General features: G+C 39.1%; 1 protein-coding gene across 1 annotated transcript in view; it reads right to left on the bottom strand.

Moving 5' to 3' along the window:
• Positions 1–16890, bottom strand: part of MET (MET proto-oncogene, receptor tyrosine kinase) — a 108648-nt gene that overhangs the window by 50934 nt on the left and 40824 nt on the right. The window contains exon 3 of the mRNA XM_044423084.1: positions 8300–8491. Within this exon, the coding sequence (XP_044279019.1) occupies positions 8300–8491 (192 nt within the window). The remainder of the gene's footprint in view (positions 1–8299; positions 8492–16890) is intronic.

Here is a 16890-nt window from a genome sequence, read left to right as displayed (position 1 = left end):
AAGCCATTATGCAGAACATAAATGCCAAAAGTCAACTTTATTGTATGACATAGCATATCCTTGTAAAAAAGAGACACATGTAGATCTTTTAAAATACTGTATATCACTATATACTAACCCATTGAATATAGTAGATCTACTTTGAAGAATGTAACCTCTTCCATTTGTAAAAAACATTAGAATGAAGAATTATCTCGAAACAGTCAGCAGGTTCCAGCTTTTAATTTTCTTCAAATATTTTCCCCATAACATACCCCAAACCTATATGATTGTTTGATTGCCTTTCAGGGAATGCCACTCATGAATTAAGTTTGCTACCATTATATTTACAGTATACAGAGCTAAGACAATTCAAGTTAAAAGACCTTAGCATTTAATAAATTTCACTCTAGCAATAACGTTATTGACATGTGTAAAGTTAGTCAAGCAATAATATAATAATGTAAATGTACGTATTCTTTCCAGAGATATGACACCGGAAGATGAGCCCCTCAGGTCAGAAGGTGTCCAATATGCTACAGGGGAAGAGCAGAGGGCTAGTACTAGTAGTGCCAGAAAGAATGAAGCGACTGGGTCAAAGCCGAAAGGACACAGTTGCCAATGTATCTGGTGGTGAAAGGAGAGTCTGATGCTGTAAAGATCTATACTCCATAGGAACCTGAATCAAGGCAAGCTGGACATGGTCAAACAAGAGATGACAAGACTGAACATCAACATATTAGGAATCAGTGAAGTAAAATGGACAGGAATTGGTGAATTTAATTTGGAAGACCATCAAGTATACTACTGTGGGCAAGAATCCCTCAGAAGAAATGGAGTAGCCTTCATAGTCAATAAAAGAATAGGAAAAGCAGTACTGGGATACAATCTCCAAAATGACAGAATGATCTCAGTCCGAATCCAAGGCAAACCATTCAACATCACAGTAGTCCAAGTTTATGCCCCAACCACTGGTGCTGAAGAGGCTGAAGTTGACCAGTTCTATGAAGGCCTGCAACACCTTCTAGAAATAACACCAAAAAATGATGTCCTTATCATTCCAGCTGAGCTATTCAAAATCCTAAAAGATGATGCAGTAAAAGTGCTATACTCAATATGCCAGCAAATTTGGAAAACTCAACAGTGGCCACAGAATTGGAAAAAGTCAGTTTACATTCCGATCCCAAAGAAGGGCAATGCCAAAGAATGTTCAAACTACCACACCATTGCACTCATTTCACATGCTAGCAAAGTGATGTTCAAAATCCTACAAACTAGGCTCCAGCAGTATGTGGACCAAGAACTACCAGAAGTACAGGCAGGATTTTGAAGAGGGAGAGGAACTAGAGATCAAATTGCCAACATATGCTGGATCATGGAGTAAACTAGGGAGTTCCAGAAAAACATCTACTTCTGCTTCATTGACTATGCTAAAGCCTTTGATTGTATGGATCACAACAAATTGTGGCAAGTTCTTAAAGAGATGGGAGTACCAGACCATCTTATTTCTTGAGAAACCTATATGCGGGTCAAGAAGCAACAGTGAGAACTGGACACGGAACCACTGATTGGTTCAAAATTGAGAAAGGAGTTCGGCAAGGCTGTATACTGTCGCCCTGCCTATTTAACTTATATGCAGAGCACATCATGAGAAAGGCAGGGCTAGATGAATCACCAGTTGGAATTAAGATTGCCAGGAGAAATATCAACAACCACAGATATGCAGATGATATCACTCTAATGGCAGTAAGTGAAGAGGTACTAAAGAGCCTCTTGATGCTGGTGAAGGAGGAGAGTGCAAAAGTTGGCTTGAAACTCAACATTAAGAAAACTAAGATCATGGCATCTGGTCCTCTCACTTCCTGGCAAATAGATGGGGAAGAAATAGAGGTAGTGACAGATTTTATTTTCCTGGGCTCCAAGATCACCGCAGATGGGGACTGCAGCCAAGAAATTAAAAGACGCTTGCTCCTGGGGAGGAAAGCTATGGCAAATCTAGACACCTTACTAAAAAGCAGAGACATCACCCTGCCAACAAAAGTCAAGGCTATGATTTCCTCAGTTGCAATGTATGGCTGTGAAGGCTGGACCATAAGGAAGGCTGAGCACCGAAGAATTGAGGCCTTTGAATTGTGGTGCTGGAGGAGACTCCTGAGAGTCCCTTGGACTGCAAGGCGATCAAACCAGTCAGTCTTAAAGGAGATCAACCCTGACTGCTCTTTAGAAGGCCAGATGCTGAAGATGAAACTCAAATACTTTGGCCACCTAACGAGAAGGAAGGACTCATTGGAGAAGAGCCTAATCCTGGGAACAATTGACGACAAAAGAAGAAGGGGACGGCAGAGAATGAGGTGGCTAGATGGAGTCACCGAAGCAGTTGGCATGAGCTTAAGTGGACTCCGGAGGATGGTGGAGGACAGGAAGGCCTGGAGGAATGTTGTCCATGGGTTCATGATGGGTCAGACACGACTTTGCGACTAACAACAACATTCTTTCCAGGTCTCTATTTACATAAATTTTCTTTTCATTCCAGCCCTATTCTCACAAAATTGTTCTTGTAGGCATGATTAACTGTGATTTTTCCCTTTCTTTTATTTCTTATATTATCACTGAAGTCTGGAAAGCTATCCTGTAGTTCCTTGAAAATCAAGGCGGAAATCCGGACAAGATACAGTGGTACCTCGGCTCACGAACACCTCAGTTCATGACCAAATCAGGTCGTGAACAAAAATTTCATAAAAATTTAGACTCAGGTCACTAACTCCGCATTGGGTTGTGACCATGAACGTGGCCATCTCCCCACCCCACTCCCTGGTCTTTTCCACAAGACTGTCTGTATCAGTTTTGTAATGTAGAAGCACTGCAGAAGGAGAATTTAGAATCAGGGTTGAAGTTGCAAATTTGATCTTTGCTGTAGAGGTAAGAGCAGCCCGTAATGTACTCCCCTACACCATCTACCCAGGTTGGAAGGCTACTGCAATCAACCTGGCAGGCTTCCCATTATAAACCATCTTATTATGTTAGAATGCTTTCCACAAACCATCTCTGTAGTGCTGAGGTCTTAACTTGGGCTTGGGCAACTGCTGCTTGGGCACTCTTCTTGTTAAAATACTTTGAGAGGTCAATTTAAAAACTTACAAGTGCCTGATTTTTCTAGGTCAAGTAGCATAAAAAGAAACAATGTGCTCTAGTGAATATAAAATGCAATATTATGAGGTTGTAGTCTCATAAGAATCTCATTGAACAAAAAGTTTCTGGAACAACAGTCCAATGAAGGGACGTGCTTTTGGTACCTTAAGTTACAGGAAGGTTTGGCACTTCTGTGATTTTTAATTATGAGGTGAGTTCGAAGGAAAAGATAGGCTGGTCTACTGTATACTGTTTTGGATTTGGAATGCTTACAATTATTTATCCTTCCACCGGAGTACAATGGCCAACAATATAATTTAATTTTGTATTATCAAAATTCTCAGAAGGTCAAGTGCTCTATCATTCTGAATACTGGAGAAACATATAAAAAAGAAAGTAAGACTGTCTCTTTTCATTAATAAGGTGAGGCAAACCAAAGTCAGTCTGTAAGGGAAGGATGACATGTTACAAATATTGAACGCCTCAGATTATATTCCTGTTCCTATATGCATTACCATCTTCCTACTGACAGGTGTCTCATGCAGTTACAAGTTACTCATGCCCATGTCTGCAACAGTTACCAGTCATGAACTAGCAGGATCTAGTTAAGTGCTGCTGAAATGACTGTATTGCATTGGGTTTGGTACTTTATCTGCTCAGTTGCTTGAGGAATTATCTGGGCATGATGCTGAGGTTGGTGGAGAAGTTGTAGAAGTTGCTATGGATTTTGCTCTGAGTGAGTCACAGAAGTTGCATGAAAAGAACTTCAAATGTTACAATACTATTCTCCAAGGATAGGAGTCTGACCAGCTTACACGAAGTACAACTATGCCCACCTTAACCAAATTAAAATAATTGAGCCACTAATTAGGTTGATTCCAGTGATGTTTGCCTTATGACTAGCAGTCAAGTTCCTCATGCTCCAAAATTCTCCCCTAAATCTGTAATACATTTGGGATTTCTAGTAAGTCAGAGATTTCTGAGATCAATAGCAGATCATTGAGATAAAGTATATTAGATTCCAGCACATCCCTTATGAAGCCATGGATGAACTCCATGTCTGTGCACTCATCCTGTACTTCATCCCAACCCTTCTCACAAGACACCCAGGTTTTTGAGTGGTGGTATGCCAAGATTCTCTGTTACAGCCAAACCAGGGGAATCTGGCTTAGTGTCATTTAACAAACCAGGTTAATAGGTGAGGATCTGGTTTACGAAATTGGAACCTAGTAAGTCCAAACATGGTCATTGGCAGATTTATTATGCAATTTTTAAATGACAAAGTAACCGACTGAAAACAATGTTATAAGTAAATTCTGGTGCAAGTCAATATAGCTCCCATAAATCCAATGGACCATGACCAGTTTTAACCCACTGAGAATGCAGCTTTATATCCATGACATTGCAAGTTGTGACAGCATTATTCTTTCTAACCAAACAGCAACTGAGAAACACCCGATTCACTTAGCACCCAACAGCTGTACTTAAGAGTCTTCATTCCCAGCCATACACCAAAAACAGACACAATAGTAAGAGGCAGAAACAGCTGCAGACTCTTTGGGTGGGGGGTTGGTCAAAAAGCTTGCAGTAAGCTTGTCATACAGCCTAGGGAGGAAGTAAAACATTTTTTCTTTTCTTTGTCATGTGTAGCAGCTGTCTTGATAAAAATTATTAGCAGTCCTGTTTTGTAACAGAAACTCAATAATATTTAATGAACACTGAAGCTAGGGATATTTGGGGACTTACACAAAGTTTAGCACTTTTGGGATAGCCAAAACAATGGTGTGTGTGACTTGGCTGGCAGTGTTCTTATGGGGCAGAGTATATGCCCTCCCTTCCCCATGCATATCCTCACTCACTTTTTTTTCTTTTTTAAGGAAGGAGATTGCAATCGGCACTCTTAACCTATTTCCAAGTCTAATACTTAAATGCCTGCCACAGTTGGTGTAGAGTTTATCAACCTTCTCTTTCCAGCTGATAAAGTGGTTTGATCTTCAAACCAAAATAAAGAGTAGGAACTGAAAAGGGCACCTGTTACAATACCATACACAAATCTTAAGAGACCAAGATTGTGGCCAGAGCTACATATTTTGACATGGTCTGATTAAGTTTCTATCACTGTATACTATTGATTTTTATAAGAATATTGGGTATGGGGGAGTTTTATTTATTTGAAAACAGAAAACCAGCTTTCTCCAAATTTTGATTGACCAATCAAAAGTTGGGATTAATCAGTAAACCATGTGACATTTGGACTACTCATATATTAAACCACTACCAACTTCAAAGTGGTTCAAAGCCGGTTTTCCTTACTCACTTCCTGCTGCCATAGACTGTGCAGTACAACTGCTAACCTCTTTCCTACTGGAACCGCAGGGATGTTTGCAGTTGCTTGCCACACGGAAATTCTGCCGGTGAAATTTTTCCTGGTATGCGGATGTGACAATGGGCCATGTAGTACTTGGAAGGGACACTCCTGGTGGTGCAGTTGGCTACTGAGTTTTGTCTCAGGAGTACCTGTAGCAGGGCTTTTCGTGTTGCAGTGCCTACTCTCTTGACTGTGCTCCCTATTCATTTTAGACAGGTGCCTTTGATTTTTAGATGTCTGCTTACGACTTATCTCTTCCTGCAGCCTTTCCGCATGTTGTGAGCCAGCCAGTTTAATTTTATTATCAGGTAGCGATTCAGTTGATTACCAACTGGAGAATATTGGATTGTATTTTTATTGTTATATGATTGTTTTATTATTATTGTTAACGCCTTTGATGTTTTACTGGGAACCAGTATATAATCCTGTGAAGAATAAGGCAATAAAAAGAAATACTGGAAGAATTTCTGCTTGTCTCATAAGTTAAGGGTCTGGGAGTACTGCTAGGAAAGGCTTTGGCACCTTTACTGTGTGATCAAGGAAAACTTTAGAGTACAGATGTAAACTATCTGCACTCAAACAGACATTCTACTGATCTCATCAAATCCTTACATTACGGGTAGTGATTTGCACAGGAAGGAATGGGGCAGAAGGGAAATGATCACTGAAGGTAATTGGAGGTCTCCTTTGCAATTCATAAAATACATGATAAAGGTCAGCAGAACTATCTAAGTAGTGCAATCCTATGCATACTTCCTGGAGAATAAACATAATAAATACAGAGGAATATATTCCTGAAGAAATATTCATGTTTCTGCTGCTAAGCTAGTCTGTATACAGTTAATTCTAAGTCCTAATGAAAAATAAAACTTTAATGTCCATAAATTTTAGCTAGGTTTTATAGGCAACCACATGTCCAACAGTCAGAGAGGTTCAACTCTGTAATTTCCAGTACTACATAAATAAAATGGTTATACAGTTCTGTCCATGCTAAGCACATGATTCGATATTTCAGAACGCTTCCAGATCAACCAGATCAATAATTTCTAATTGAACATCAGGACATTTAATTTGCCTAATTACGTAACTGCTGTGTGATCCTGAACTAGGTGATTCAGAAAATCAGATAGTACACATCATTACTATACAAATTTGCTTCTCTTCTGATATAAATTAGGAAATTTGATAATGAACACATTAGAAACCATTTCCTAGGCAACTACTTGTGCTATACAAAGATAATTAAGTCTAAGTCATTATTGCATTCTGAAAGTACTATAATACCCGTATCCTGGAGACTTATCATTTCCTGTACTCTCCTACCCCTTAAAAATGTATTGCGAGGCAGACTATATTCAAAGTGGCTTCAGGGATATGTTGTTACTAGGAATTAATGGCTGGCCATGTGTTCTGCATTGCTGAATGTGTAAGACCCCAGGACTGTCCAAGCAAAAGGGGGGAAAAACAGTGGTGCAGGCAAAACGCTGGGTTATTATAATATGATCTTGAAGATAACTTTGCTCTGTAACCCAATCCAGTTTAATTCAGTGGATGTGGATATTTCTGTTAATAGCTTTCAGACAATAGCTTTCCTTTTGATCCCTTGGCTGGCCTTACAAAAGGAAACGTGCTCTGGAAGTATTGTGTTAGATTCTTTAGCGTTCCATGTGATGGGGGCAAAATGCTGAGTGAAAAGATCTGGCACAATACATGAATGAATAATACGACCGTTATAAAGAAGAAACATCTAACTATTTCTTCTTTTATAGTGGATATTAAAAGATGTTAAGTACAGAAAAATTTGCAGGAGACTAAGACGGACCATACAAGACGAGATTAATCTTTTTGCTAGTATTTACTGTAGCCAGCTGTCTTTTTTGAACCTCAAGATTACATTGCAGAGTCTGAAACAGAATTCAAGCTCTCTTGTAATGACCTAAAATTTGTATGTAAGAATCAAGCACCTCAGTACTAGCCCATTATATGCTGGTTGAGGAAACAAGCAGCTACTTTAAGAAAGATGAAGCCTTAAATATCTATTTCTTAGGAAATATACAAGTGGTATCTTAGACCTTCTATTGAACAAACCAGGAGAGTGGCCATTTTCTTTCACTTCCTTCTAAATGCAGAATTATGTCATACTATACATACTATACACACCACATCTTATAGTATTGTACCATGATGTACTCATGTGTATATCCCATTCCTCCCATAAAAGGGATTATTTAATTTCACTGCTTGAACCCATGAGGTGGAATTTTGGCGCAAATCAAGCAAATAACAGGAGCTTTTTGGCACTTCTGAACTGATGGCACTTAGGAAGTTGGAATCTGCACAAGAGGCTGCTTTATGACCCAGGAAAGAAGGCAGAAGCACTGGCCACCGAGTGACATGTGGAAGACGACATGCAGAATAATGCCAAACTGAGGGCCACATCCCAGATTAGAATGGTATATGACAGTGACTAAGGCAGTATCCTAAACATCTGGCTCTCAGGAGGACAACTGCGAAAGAGTGCTGGAAGGTGGGCAGCCATAGCTAGTCAGAATAGAAATAGTAAATAGTCTGGCATGCTAGGAACTTAACTTTGACAGAGTTAAAGATGTGAAATCGTACAACTTTTAAAAACTAGCATCACGATTTGTTCCACTTCCTTTCCTTCTAATTCTCATTTGCCTATATGCATCTATACCCTCTTTTGACATCATTGCAGGTTACTGCATTTTTGCCATTAAAGTGAAAGTTTCCTTCCTTCTCAGCTATTACCATTTCCACAATGGTGAGACTGTTGCAAGAATGAGAAATCATAGTATGACTTACCTGCATGAAGCGGCCTTCAGATGTACCCAGATTTGCTATGGTAAGGTCTTGTTTGGTGAACACAGATATAGATGTTAACAAGGCGGTGTTGAACTGCTGTGTGAACAAGTCAATCCGTTGCAAAGGTGTTGTAACCTCCACCCGATACTCATCATCCTGTGCTCCACAATAGGTAGTGTTTCTTGAAAATGCCTGTAAGAAGTTGAGATGTGTTTCAGCAAACCATATGGGAGCCCAGAAAGGGGAGGGAATCAGGAAGGGCACAGATGCAGAAGTCACTTTCAAGGTAGATAATGATGTATTTCATGGAACGTAATTTCTGTCTGTCTGTCTGTCTGTCTGTCTATCTAGCTATCTAATGCTTACACTACCAATGCTTTCTAGGATTCTTCATAACAATTAAAACTAAAATACCTCAAATTAATATATAATCCAAAAGTTTAAAATACTAATATAAAGCCTGAAAAATAAATACCAAACAAAATGCATAACAAAAGCATACCAAAATATACCGAAATAAAATCTAGTGACAATGCAAAGATTTGAGATATGGTAATGGCTCTAAAATGTCTGGGAGGTTAGGGTCCTTGGCACTAAAAGTACCACAATGAGGATGTAAGGCAAACTTCTCTGGACAGCTCATTCCACCAAAGGCCCTCTTCTTAGCAGCCAGCTACTACACTTCTATTAGTAAGAGCTCCCAGAAAATGATTTTTGAAGATAATCTTTCAATACAAGCAGGTATATATGAGAAGAGATGACCCTTCAGGTACCCTGATGACCCTTGGCCCCAGCTATTTAGGGCTTTGAATGTTAATACCAACACTTTAAATTAGGTCTGGAAATGGACTGGCAGCCAGCACAAGTCCATTTGGTGTGAATTTAAGTCTTGAGTTTTGGACTGGGGACCAGGGAGATCCAGTCATGAAGCTCACTGGGTGACTTTGGGCCACTCATTTTCAGCTTAACCTACTTCACAAGGTTGTGGCTGTGGGGATAAAATGGAGCTTTGTGAACCACGAAGAGGCAGTCAAATATTGTTTTTTGCTGCTCTCACTGCCTCCAAATATATTCTACTATAGGCTTGATTGTATCCACTAGTAGTGTTCCTCCATCAGCATTCAAGACATCTCCTGACTTGCTTCATCCCTATCAGCTTTGGAGTATATCATAGAGATGTACAAGCTGTACTAAAGAGAGGGTGCTCAGGAGCAATCATGTCAACCCTCCAGGTCATCTCTGTATTCCAGAGGGATCCTACAGAATCATCAGTAACATCAGCCCTCCAGAGTCATCTAGAAACCATCCAGATCCACTAGTTTCCAGGGACAGACCATTTTAATGGGCCCCTACCTCTGCAGAGGGGAAAAGTCACTATTAATCTCAATCTTAGCAGGCAGTGATCTGTCCATGACAAAGGAACCAACTTGGAGTCTCCTACCTTCAGATCACTATCCCCATGTCTGGCTGGGGGGAAAGCAACAACAACAACAACATCTAGATTGTACTCTACTACACATGATGGAACAATCCCATGGTTGTCATGGAGCCCCTGAAATGCTGAGCTCCCCCAATAGGGCACTCTCAGCATGGATGTTAACATTCCCCAGGACCAGCAGTCTGGGGGCACCTCAACATCACAGCTAAGACAACTCCCTCAGCTCAGGAAGGGAGACTAGGTCACAGGGTGGATGTTACACCAACAGACTCTCCCTTCTGTCTTGCTGGTCCAGCACAAGATGCAAGTCAGATGCTGAGACAGCCCAAGGATGCTTCTCAAGGCTGCAGCCTTCAGATCAGCTGATGCTGAACGCAACTCTGGAAAGCTCCTTTCAACAATAATAAGTATTTGGAAAAACTCAAGCACAAGTTCTAAGAGTGAAAAAAAATCCCTAGGGAAGCATCTTTTGCTATAATTTCTCATTTTATCCAAGATATTATTTTCCTGCTAAAATGGTATAACAGATTGGCCTGTAACAGATGGGAGGCACAGCCCTTTGTGCATTCAGACAGAATGGTGTCCTACAACTCACAGCTTGACTCAGGCAGCTATGCCGGTTAGAGCATGCTTGGAGCTGTGGGACTTTTTCCCCCGACACAATATGCATAGCATTGTGTTCTAACATTCGTGTGTGTGTGTATGTGTGCTTGAAGCAGGTTATGAAAAAAAGTCAATTTTAAAATCCTTCTTTGGGGTCCTGATTAGAAATGTCCACAGGGGGCAGATACAGAGATAAGTAAGTCCTAGACACTTGCTTTCAGAAATGAAAATGTGTTGTGTTTTTTTCTGCATTCCTCCAGACCAAATAAAATGGCCTTAAGAATCATATGCTGTTTATTGCATGCTAGAATAGGTAGACTGCTCTGTACCAGCATGACAAGTCCAGTATCTCTCCATAGCAGCATCAGTATCTGAATGTCTCAATGCTGCTTCTCTTTTCTTTAGGTTACACAAAGGTTGTATTGGGCTGCCACAAAATCATGAAAGTAGGTAAATTTAATTAGGTTGGAAATATTTTTACTTCCCATTATTTAAATTTACACTTGCCAGCTCTGTTTTATATTGCCATAGCTAGTATCATAATAATTTGTTCATTTTTTAATTCTCTAATACATTGGCAGGAAATATGTGTCTTTCTTCTCTAGAGAATTATTCCCAGAAAAATACAGTATAAGTTAGTCCTTCGAAAAGAACACATCCACATTGTATTGGCAATTCAATGGTAATCTGTTAACTGGGAATTAAGTTACTATTGATGCTTCCATCTTCTATTTCAGATAATAAACAGGGACCATTTAGCTGTCAATAAGCAATTTAATATTGGAAAGTATATATGATATGCCTCAGATCTAGAATATGAAATAGAGCAGTACACAATAAGAGCAGAAATAACAAAACACAACTGTCTTCTAAAATCAATACTGAGCTCATTTTTCTTCATTGTTTATTAACTTTAAGGATTTCTTTTAAAATTAGGGTAGATTATGGCATGATTGATTGCTTACTGAAGAACCAATGTAGAGATGTCCTTTGATTTCCTAGACCCCTCCAACAGGCCTTCAGTAGCAAATCAGAATGACAATAAAATATTGTTATTTCTAGTTTCAGCTTGAAATCAAGTTTTTTAAATACGACTGTCTACTGGCCTTGCCTCAGCTTATCAGGGTATAAGGTCACTTCACATCAGCATGAAAGAAATACAAGATGATCACAGTACTGACTATATTGTTGCAACAGGTATGCTTACTCAGCAATGTATTAATATTTATATATCATATTACAAATACATCTCATGGAATCAGTTACTTTGTGTTTGGGACGTGGGCTGGAAAATTGTTAGGATATAGTTGGTGTTTTTATCAGAAGAATTTTGCTCTGCTGCTTACCTAGTACTAACTTAGAAAGCTGTAAGTGGGACTGCAACAAAATTCTGCAGGGTAAATTGAGGATTCTAGCCACTGCTGGTACAAGGGTTGTATCCACTGGTCTCATTCCACCATGTAAAAGGGAGTGCTTGGGTGGTATACTTCTTCTTCCTATACTCTATCCAAATGTGCTCCAGGAGCTCTAGGGGACTCTTTCAAGCAAATCTGGGGGCATGCAAAGAGCTGCAGAGAGGAGATGATTTATCATTACTACTATTACCACTACTAATTTATTTAGTGCAGCCTTCCCCAAGCTGGTGCCCTCCAGATAATTTCTATATCCCTGACCATTTGCATGCTGGCGTGGAATGATGGGGAGCTGTAGACCAACGCATCTGGAGGTACCAGGTTGGGAAGGCATTCCAAGTGCTTCTATATGCATTATCTAGCTGTAATAATTACAACCATTCTATACAGTAAGTCCACATTATTAAATTCCATACGGAATATCCAGGTGGACTGGAGCTGAAGCAAAGAGACAACAACTTGCCTAAGGTGACCTGGTGAAAGTATATCAACATTTGAATAAGATCGCAAGTGTGTGGAACAGCACAAGGGTATATTTAAATATATTGTGTTTAAAATTAAACCAGAATGTTTTGTGGCTATTATCCTATATATCTTCATAGATCACACTATTATTTTCTTAAATGATATTAAGGAACAAACATTTTCTTAAATGATGTAAGGAACATTTTGCTCAGCCATTCCAGCATGAAGTATCAATAGTAACCGCAGGTGACTATAAATAAAGGGCTGAGCTTTACATGCCATTTCCCATCTAGAATGTTAGTGCATGTGTTAACATTCTTAAGAAAAAAAATGCTGCCTGGAGTACATATATAGCCATACCAATGCAACAGAAGGCATTTGCGTGGCATTATGACATTTTCAGGAACTATGGTAAAGGTAAATATGAACATCATGACTTAACTTTTGTGAATTTTGTCAGTGATGCATTTTGACATCAGCGTTAAGATTCTACCTTTCTCTTATAACCACTATATTTAATGTATATTTAATTGCTTATTGTACATTAATTGTTTAATATATAATTATGCTAAAAATGCAAAATTACTTTGGATAGAAAAGAGAGACTAAAAATTGATTGTAGAAAACACTGCCACTTCTAAAGTTCAAGTTCATGAATCTATTTACTTAAGATCTTATCCGTCAGCCTACCGTAGATAACTGTATGGCCTAATTGGTATAGGTCTATCTGATTTAACTCTAAAGAACTCAAGTTCAACTCACTACCTCCACCACATAGATTCCCAAACTAGTTCTTTAACTGATAACATGGAAAATGCCATTATCCCTGGATTCCACATTCATATATCCAATGCCAAATTCCAGTGAGATATCTCACACATATTGAAGTTCAGCAAAGGGCCCTACAAGTATGTGGTTCACTGTTACATCTTCTTTTCATGCGCATGACAAAAAGTACAGAGTTCATCTGTGACTCATTCAGGAAAAAATTATCCATTGTAGGTACAAACTGGAATGCAATGAAATACAGGCAATGTTTCATGTCCAAACTGGATGTGAAGTCAAATTGTATTTTGCTTGCTCATACAATAATTTATAGCTGGCTGGAAATAACTAATCTTCAAGGTACAAACCACCAACTTTTTAAATAAATCTACTCAGAAGATCTTGAGTTATGGTCTATATAACAATTTTATTCTGTCTTTCTTCTGGGGAGTGAGCACTACTTTACTTTTAACTTCATAGGATTGTTGTGAGACAAGTTGGAAAAATATTCTTCTTTTTGTTATAAATGAATGGATAGCCTATTTTTCTATAAAAATACACAAAGCAACACAATATAAATATAAAAATACATATTAAAAGGAAAAACAAACAAGCATATCTTCTCTGAATCCACCCTACATAGTAAAACGGAGTTTTGAACAGAACAGAAATCTTGCTTTCCCACTTTCAAGTAAAGCATAATAATTTAAGTCGAACTCTGTAAACTAAGCTGGTAGAAATGATCACTGTGCATATATAAACATTTCAAAATTCTGAGATGAAGTTTGAAACTTAGAATCAAAACTTGAACTTAAGCAACTGCAAAATATTTATGACAATTAAGCATCCTTGTAAAATTGTTCATTGCACCCTTAGAATCTTAATTTTTTAGCATAAAGCATAAATTTGAAGAAGACTGTATTATCTTAGGCTGCATGCTATTCCTGCAGAGACTCTAATGACTTAATGCTTTAGAAGTCAAGCATTTCTGTGGTTTCTATCCATATTCTCTTCACAAATAAGCTTAATATTTAAGCAGGAAATGAATTTTTTCATAGCAATCTGTACATTATTATGAATTTTTAAAAATCAGTGAAAATCAAGGCAACATTATTCAAAGCATGAAACAGTGAAAGTAAGCTGTAGATATATTAGAGGCAACCTCTTGATTAATCTTACTTTATTCTTCATATGATACAAGGAAGTGAGAATCTTCAAAAACTCCCATAGATTCTGTTTATAGGAATGAGTCCTCTTTGTCAGTTGAGTGTTGTCAAAAAGTAATTAGCCCCACAGATGGAATCCCTGGGAATTTTCATGTTCCTTAGATATCAGCTAAGAGGGCTTTTGGGCACATGATCCACCCAAATCCCTGGATCCTGCTGTGAAAAGGGTAAATGAAAGCCCAACTTTCATTAGGAAGATCCCTACACACCATGGAAACGTTTGACAGGTTGTATTTTAACTTTGCCAACAAGCACCCCGCTCTCCATTTCCCACCACAGCTTCTTCATTGCTGTTCCAATGTAACTGTGGTCATCTGGAGAAGAGGAGACTCATGAAAAACTATCAAAAAACCAAGATATACACAATAAAAATAATGTATATACATATCCCAAAAATAAAACAATATCATTAAAATTTATCGTATCAAAATCTAGCATTAAAATTGGAACAAGTTGGCAGAAGGGCATTAACATAAAAATAAGATTAAAACAGCAATAAAAAGCCAAGAGATCGCCTAATCAAGATAACTATGAAACAGACATGTCTTTAATTGGCGCCTAAAGGCCAGAAGGGTAGGGACCAACCGTTTCTCTACTGGAATCAAGTTCCAAAGTGTGGGTGCTATGATTGAGAAAGCTCTCCTCCTTGCAAGCTCCCCTCTCACTTCCTTGGGGAAGAAATGAGGGAGACAGCTTCAGATGAGGACCAAATGACCAGGCAGGGGAGAGGCATTCCTTTATATAGAAACACAAAAATATCGGGACAGAATGAGTGAGAAGGGGTCTTCTGGGCCATCTATTCTGGCCCCTGGTCCCAGCCGGCTCCACTCATGACATGCCTACCATGTGCATGTCCAGCCTATCCTTAAACACCCTCACGGATGGGGCTTCAGCCACCTCCTGTGGAAGCCCATTCTATACCCTAGGGGTCTTAACCATCAGGAGGTACTCCTGGCATCCAGCTTGAATCTTGGTTCCCTGAGCTTTGCTTTGCTCAGAGAACCAAGGCCCCAAGCCATTTAGCGCTTTAAATGTTACTGTAAGCACCTTGAATTGAGCCCGGACAGCAACCAGCAGCCAGTAGGACTGGCATGATTTGATCATGAGTGCCGGTCCTAGTAAGCAGGCGTGCTGCCTGATTTTGGACATGTTACAAAGTCCAGACTGTTTTCAAAGGCAGCCCCATGTAGAGTGCATTACAATAATCCAAGCAGGGAGTTACCAGTGCATGGATGACTGTAGCAAGGTCTGGCTCATCCAAGTAGGGACGCAGCTGATAGATCAGTTGAAGCTAAAAAAAAAAAGCACTCCTGGAAACCAAGTCTATCTGATAACTCAGGATCCAGAGCATTCCGAGGCTGTGAACCTTATATTTTAGGAGAAGCACAACCCAGTCCAGAATAGATCAAAAATATGTTCTCAGAGGGAGTTTTTGTGTGTCAGAACAGATATTGTGGAACAAGTAACAACTGCTTTCCATGGCCTTAGGAAATGTTTTAAGTTCCAAAAAGGATACTGCAATCTCACAAGTCCTCCCAGAAGCAGTGAGGAGGGAAGGCTTGCTCCTCTTGCACTGTCCCCCTGAAACAAAGGGCCCAATTATATGTCAGGCACATCAGGATCGTCTGAGTTATAAATACACTGGATAGTTTGCAATGTAATGTGACTTAAGTTGTGCAATTACATTGTGCATGAGTTACACTTATATTCTACTCTTTTGCCACAGAGTTCTAAGTAGCATATGTGGCAGCTCTCTCCTCATTTTTATCTTGAACAACCCCACAAGGTGCGATTATCTGGTCAGCATCTCATCTCTCTAAAGCCATCTAGTCAATGTTGCAGAAATTAGTTCAAATCCTCTAAATCAAGCCAGCTCCCAATTGGTGAACAATTTTAGTTAAGACAATGAGTGTGTTAACTGAGATGCTTTTAAGTCAGTAGGAGGTCCTGGAAAGTGAGGGTTCCCATCTCCATAGACACAGACGACTGGAACCAGAGTTAAGCCTATGCAACTGAAGAGGCAAATGCCGGCTTCCCTACCCTCCATTTTACAAAAGACCTTTCAGTCCCCTGAAAATGCTACAAGAGAGTTGTAGCACCTGCTTAATGTGGTGAGCTGAGGGCCAATCCTTGAGTATCAGGCAAGGGTATCTTTCATGACCGGAGCACTTTGATCAGTGAAAGGTAGATCTTAAATATGCTCCCTAAATATCAGAAATTCAGCTCATTCAAATCAAGAGAAGCAATTGTTCAAAGCACATAGTAAACTGCAGTAAAATGAAGCATCAGCTAAAAATTTAACATGCTATATTTCCAGAAACTCAAAATATCCATTTACTGATAAAGCTATGGAGGAAAAATGATTATGCTACTAGTGCATTACGTAACATAAAAAGAGACAAATGTTGATGTAATTAGCTAATCCAAATTAAAAACATCACACATTTTGTTTTCAGTGATCATTTATAGTATTATTCACTTTCGATATTGATTACCACTGCATCAGTTCTTGTAATCTGTTTAGTGCATTAGCACTAAGTAAATAGTATTGATTCAGATATACATATAATGCACCCATACAATCTTTGTAGTTAGTCCATTTCCTCAGCATTAAGTTTTAAAACAAAGCGCAGAGATCACCAACACCAAAAGGGTACCATATATTTTACACAAAACAAAATA

Source organism: Varanus komodoensis, unplaced genomic scaffold (assembly GCF_004798865.1).
Source record: "Varanus komodoensis strain SLA01 unplaced genomic scaffold, ASM479886v1 scaffold13_1, whole genome shotgun sequence".
Classification (NCBI taxonomy): Eukaryota; Metazoa; Chordata; class Lepidosauria; order Squamata; family Varanidae; genus Varanus; species Varanus komodoensis.
Note: the sequence above shows the minus strand (reverse complement) of the source record. Positions and strands in the feature narration are given on the sequence as shown.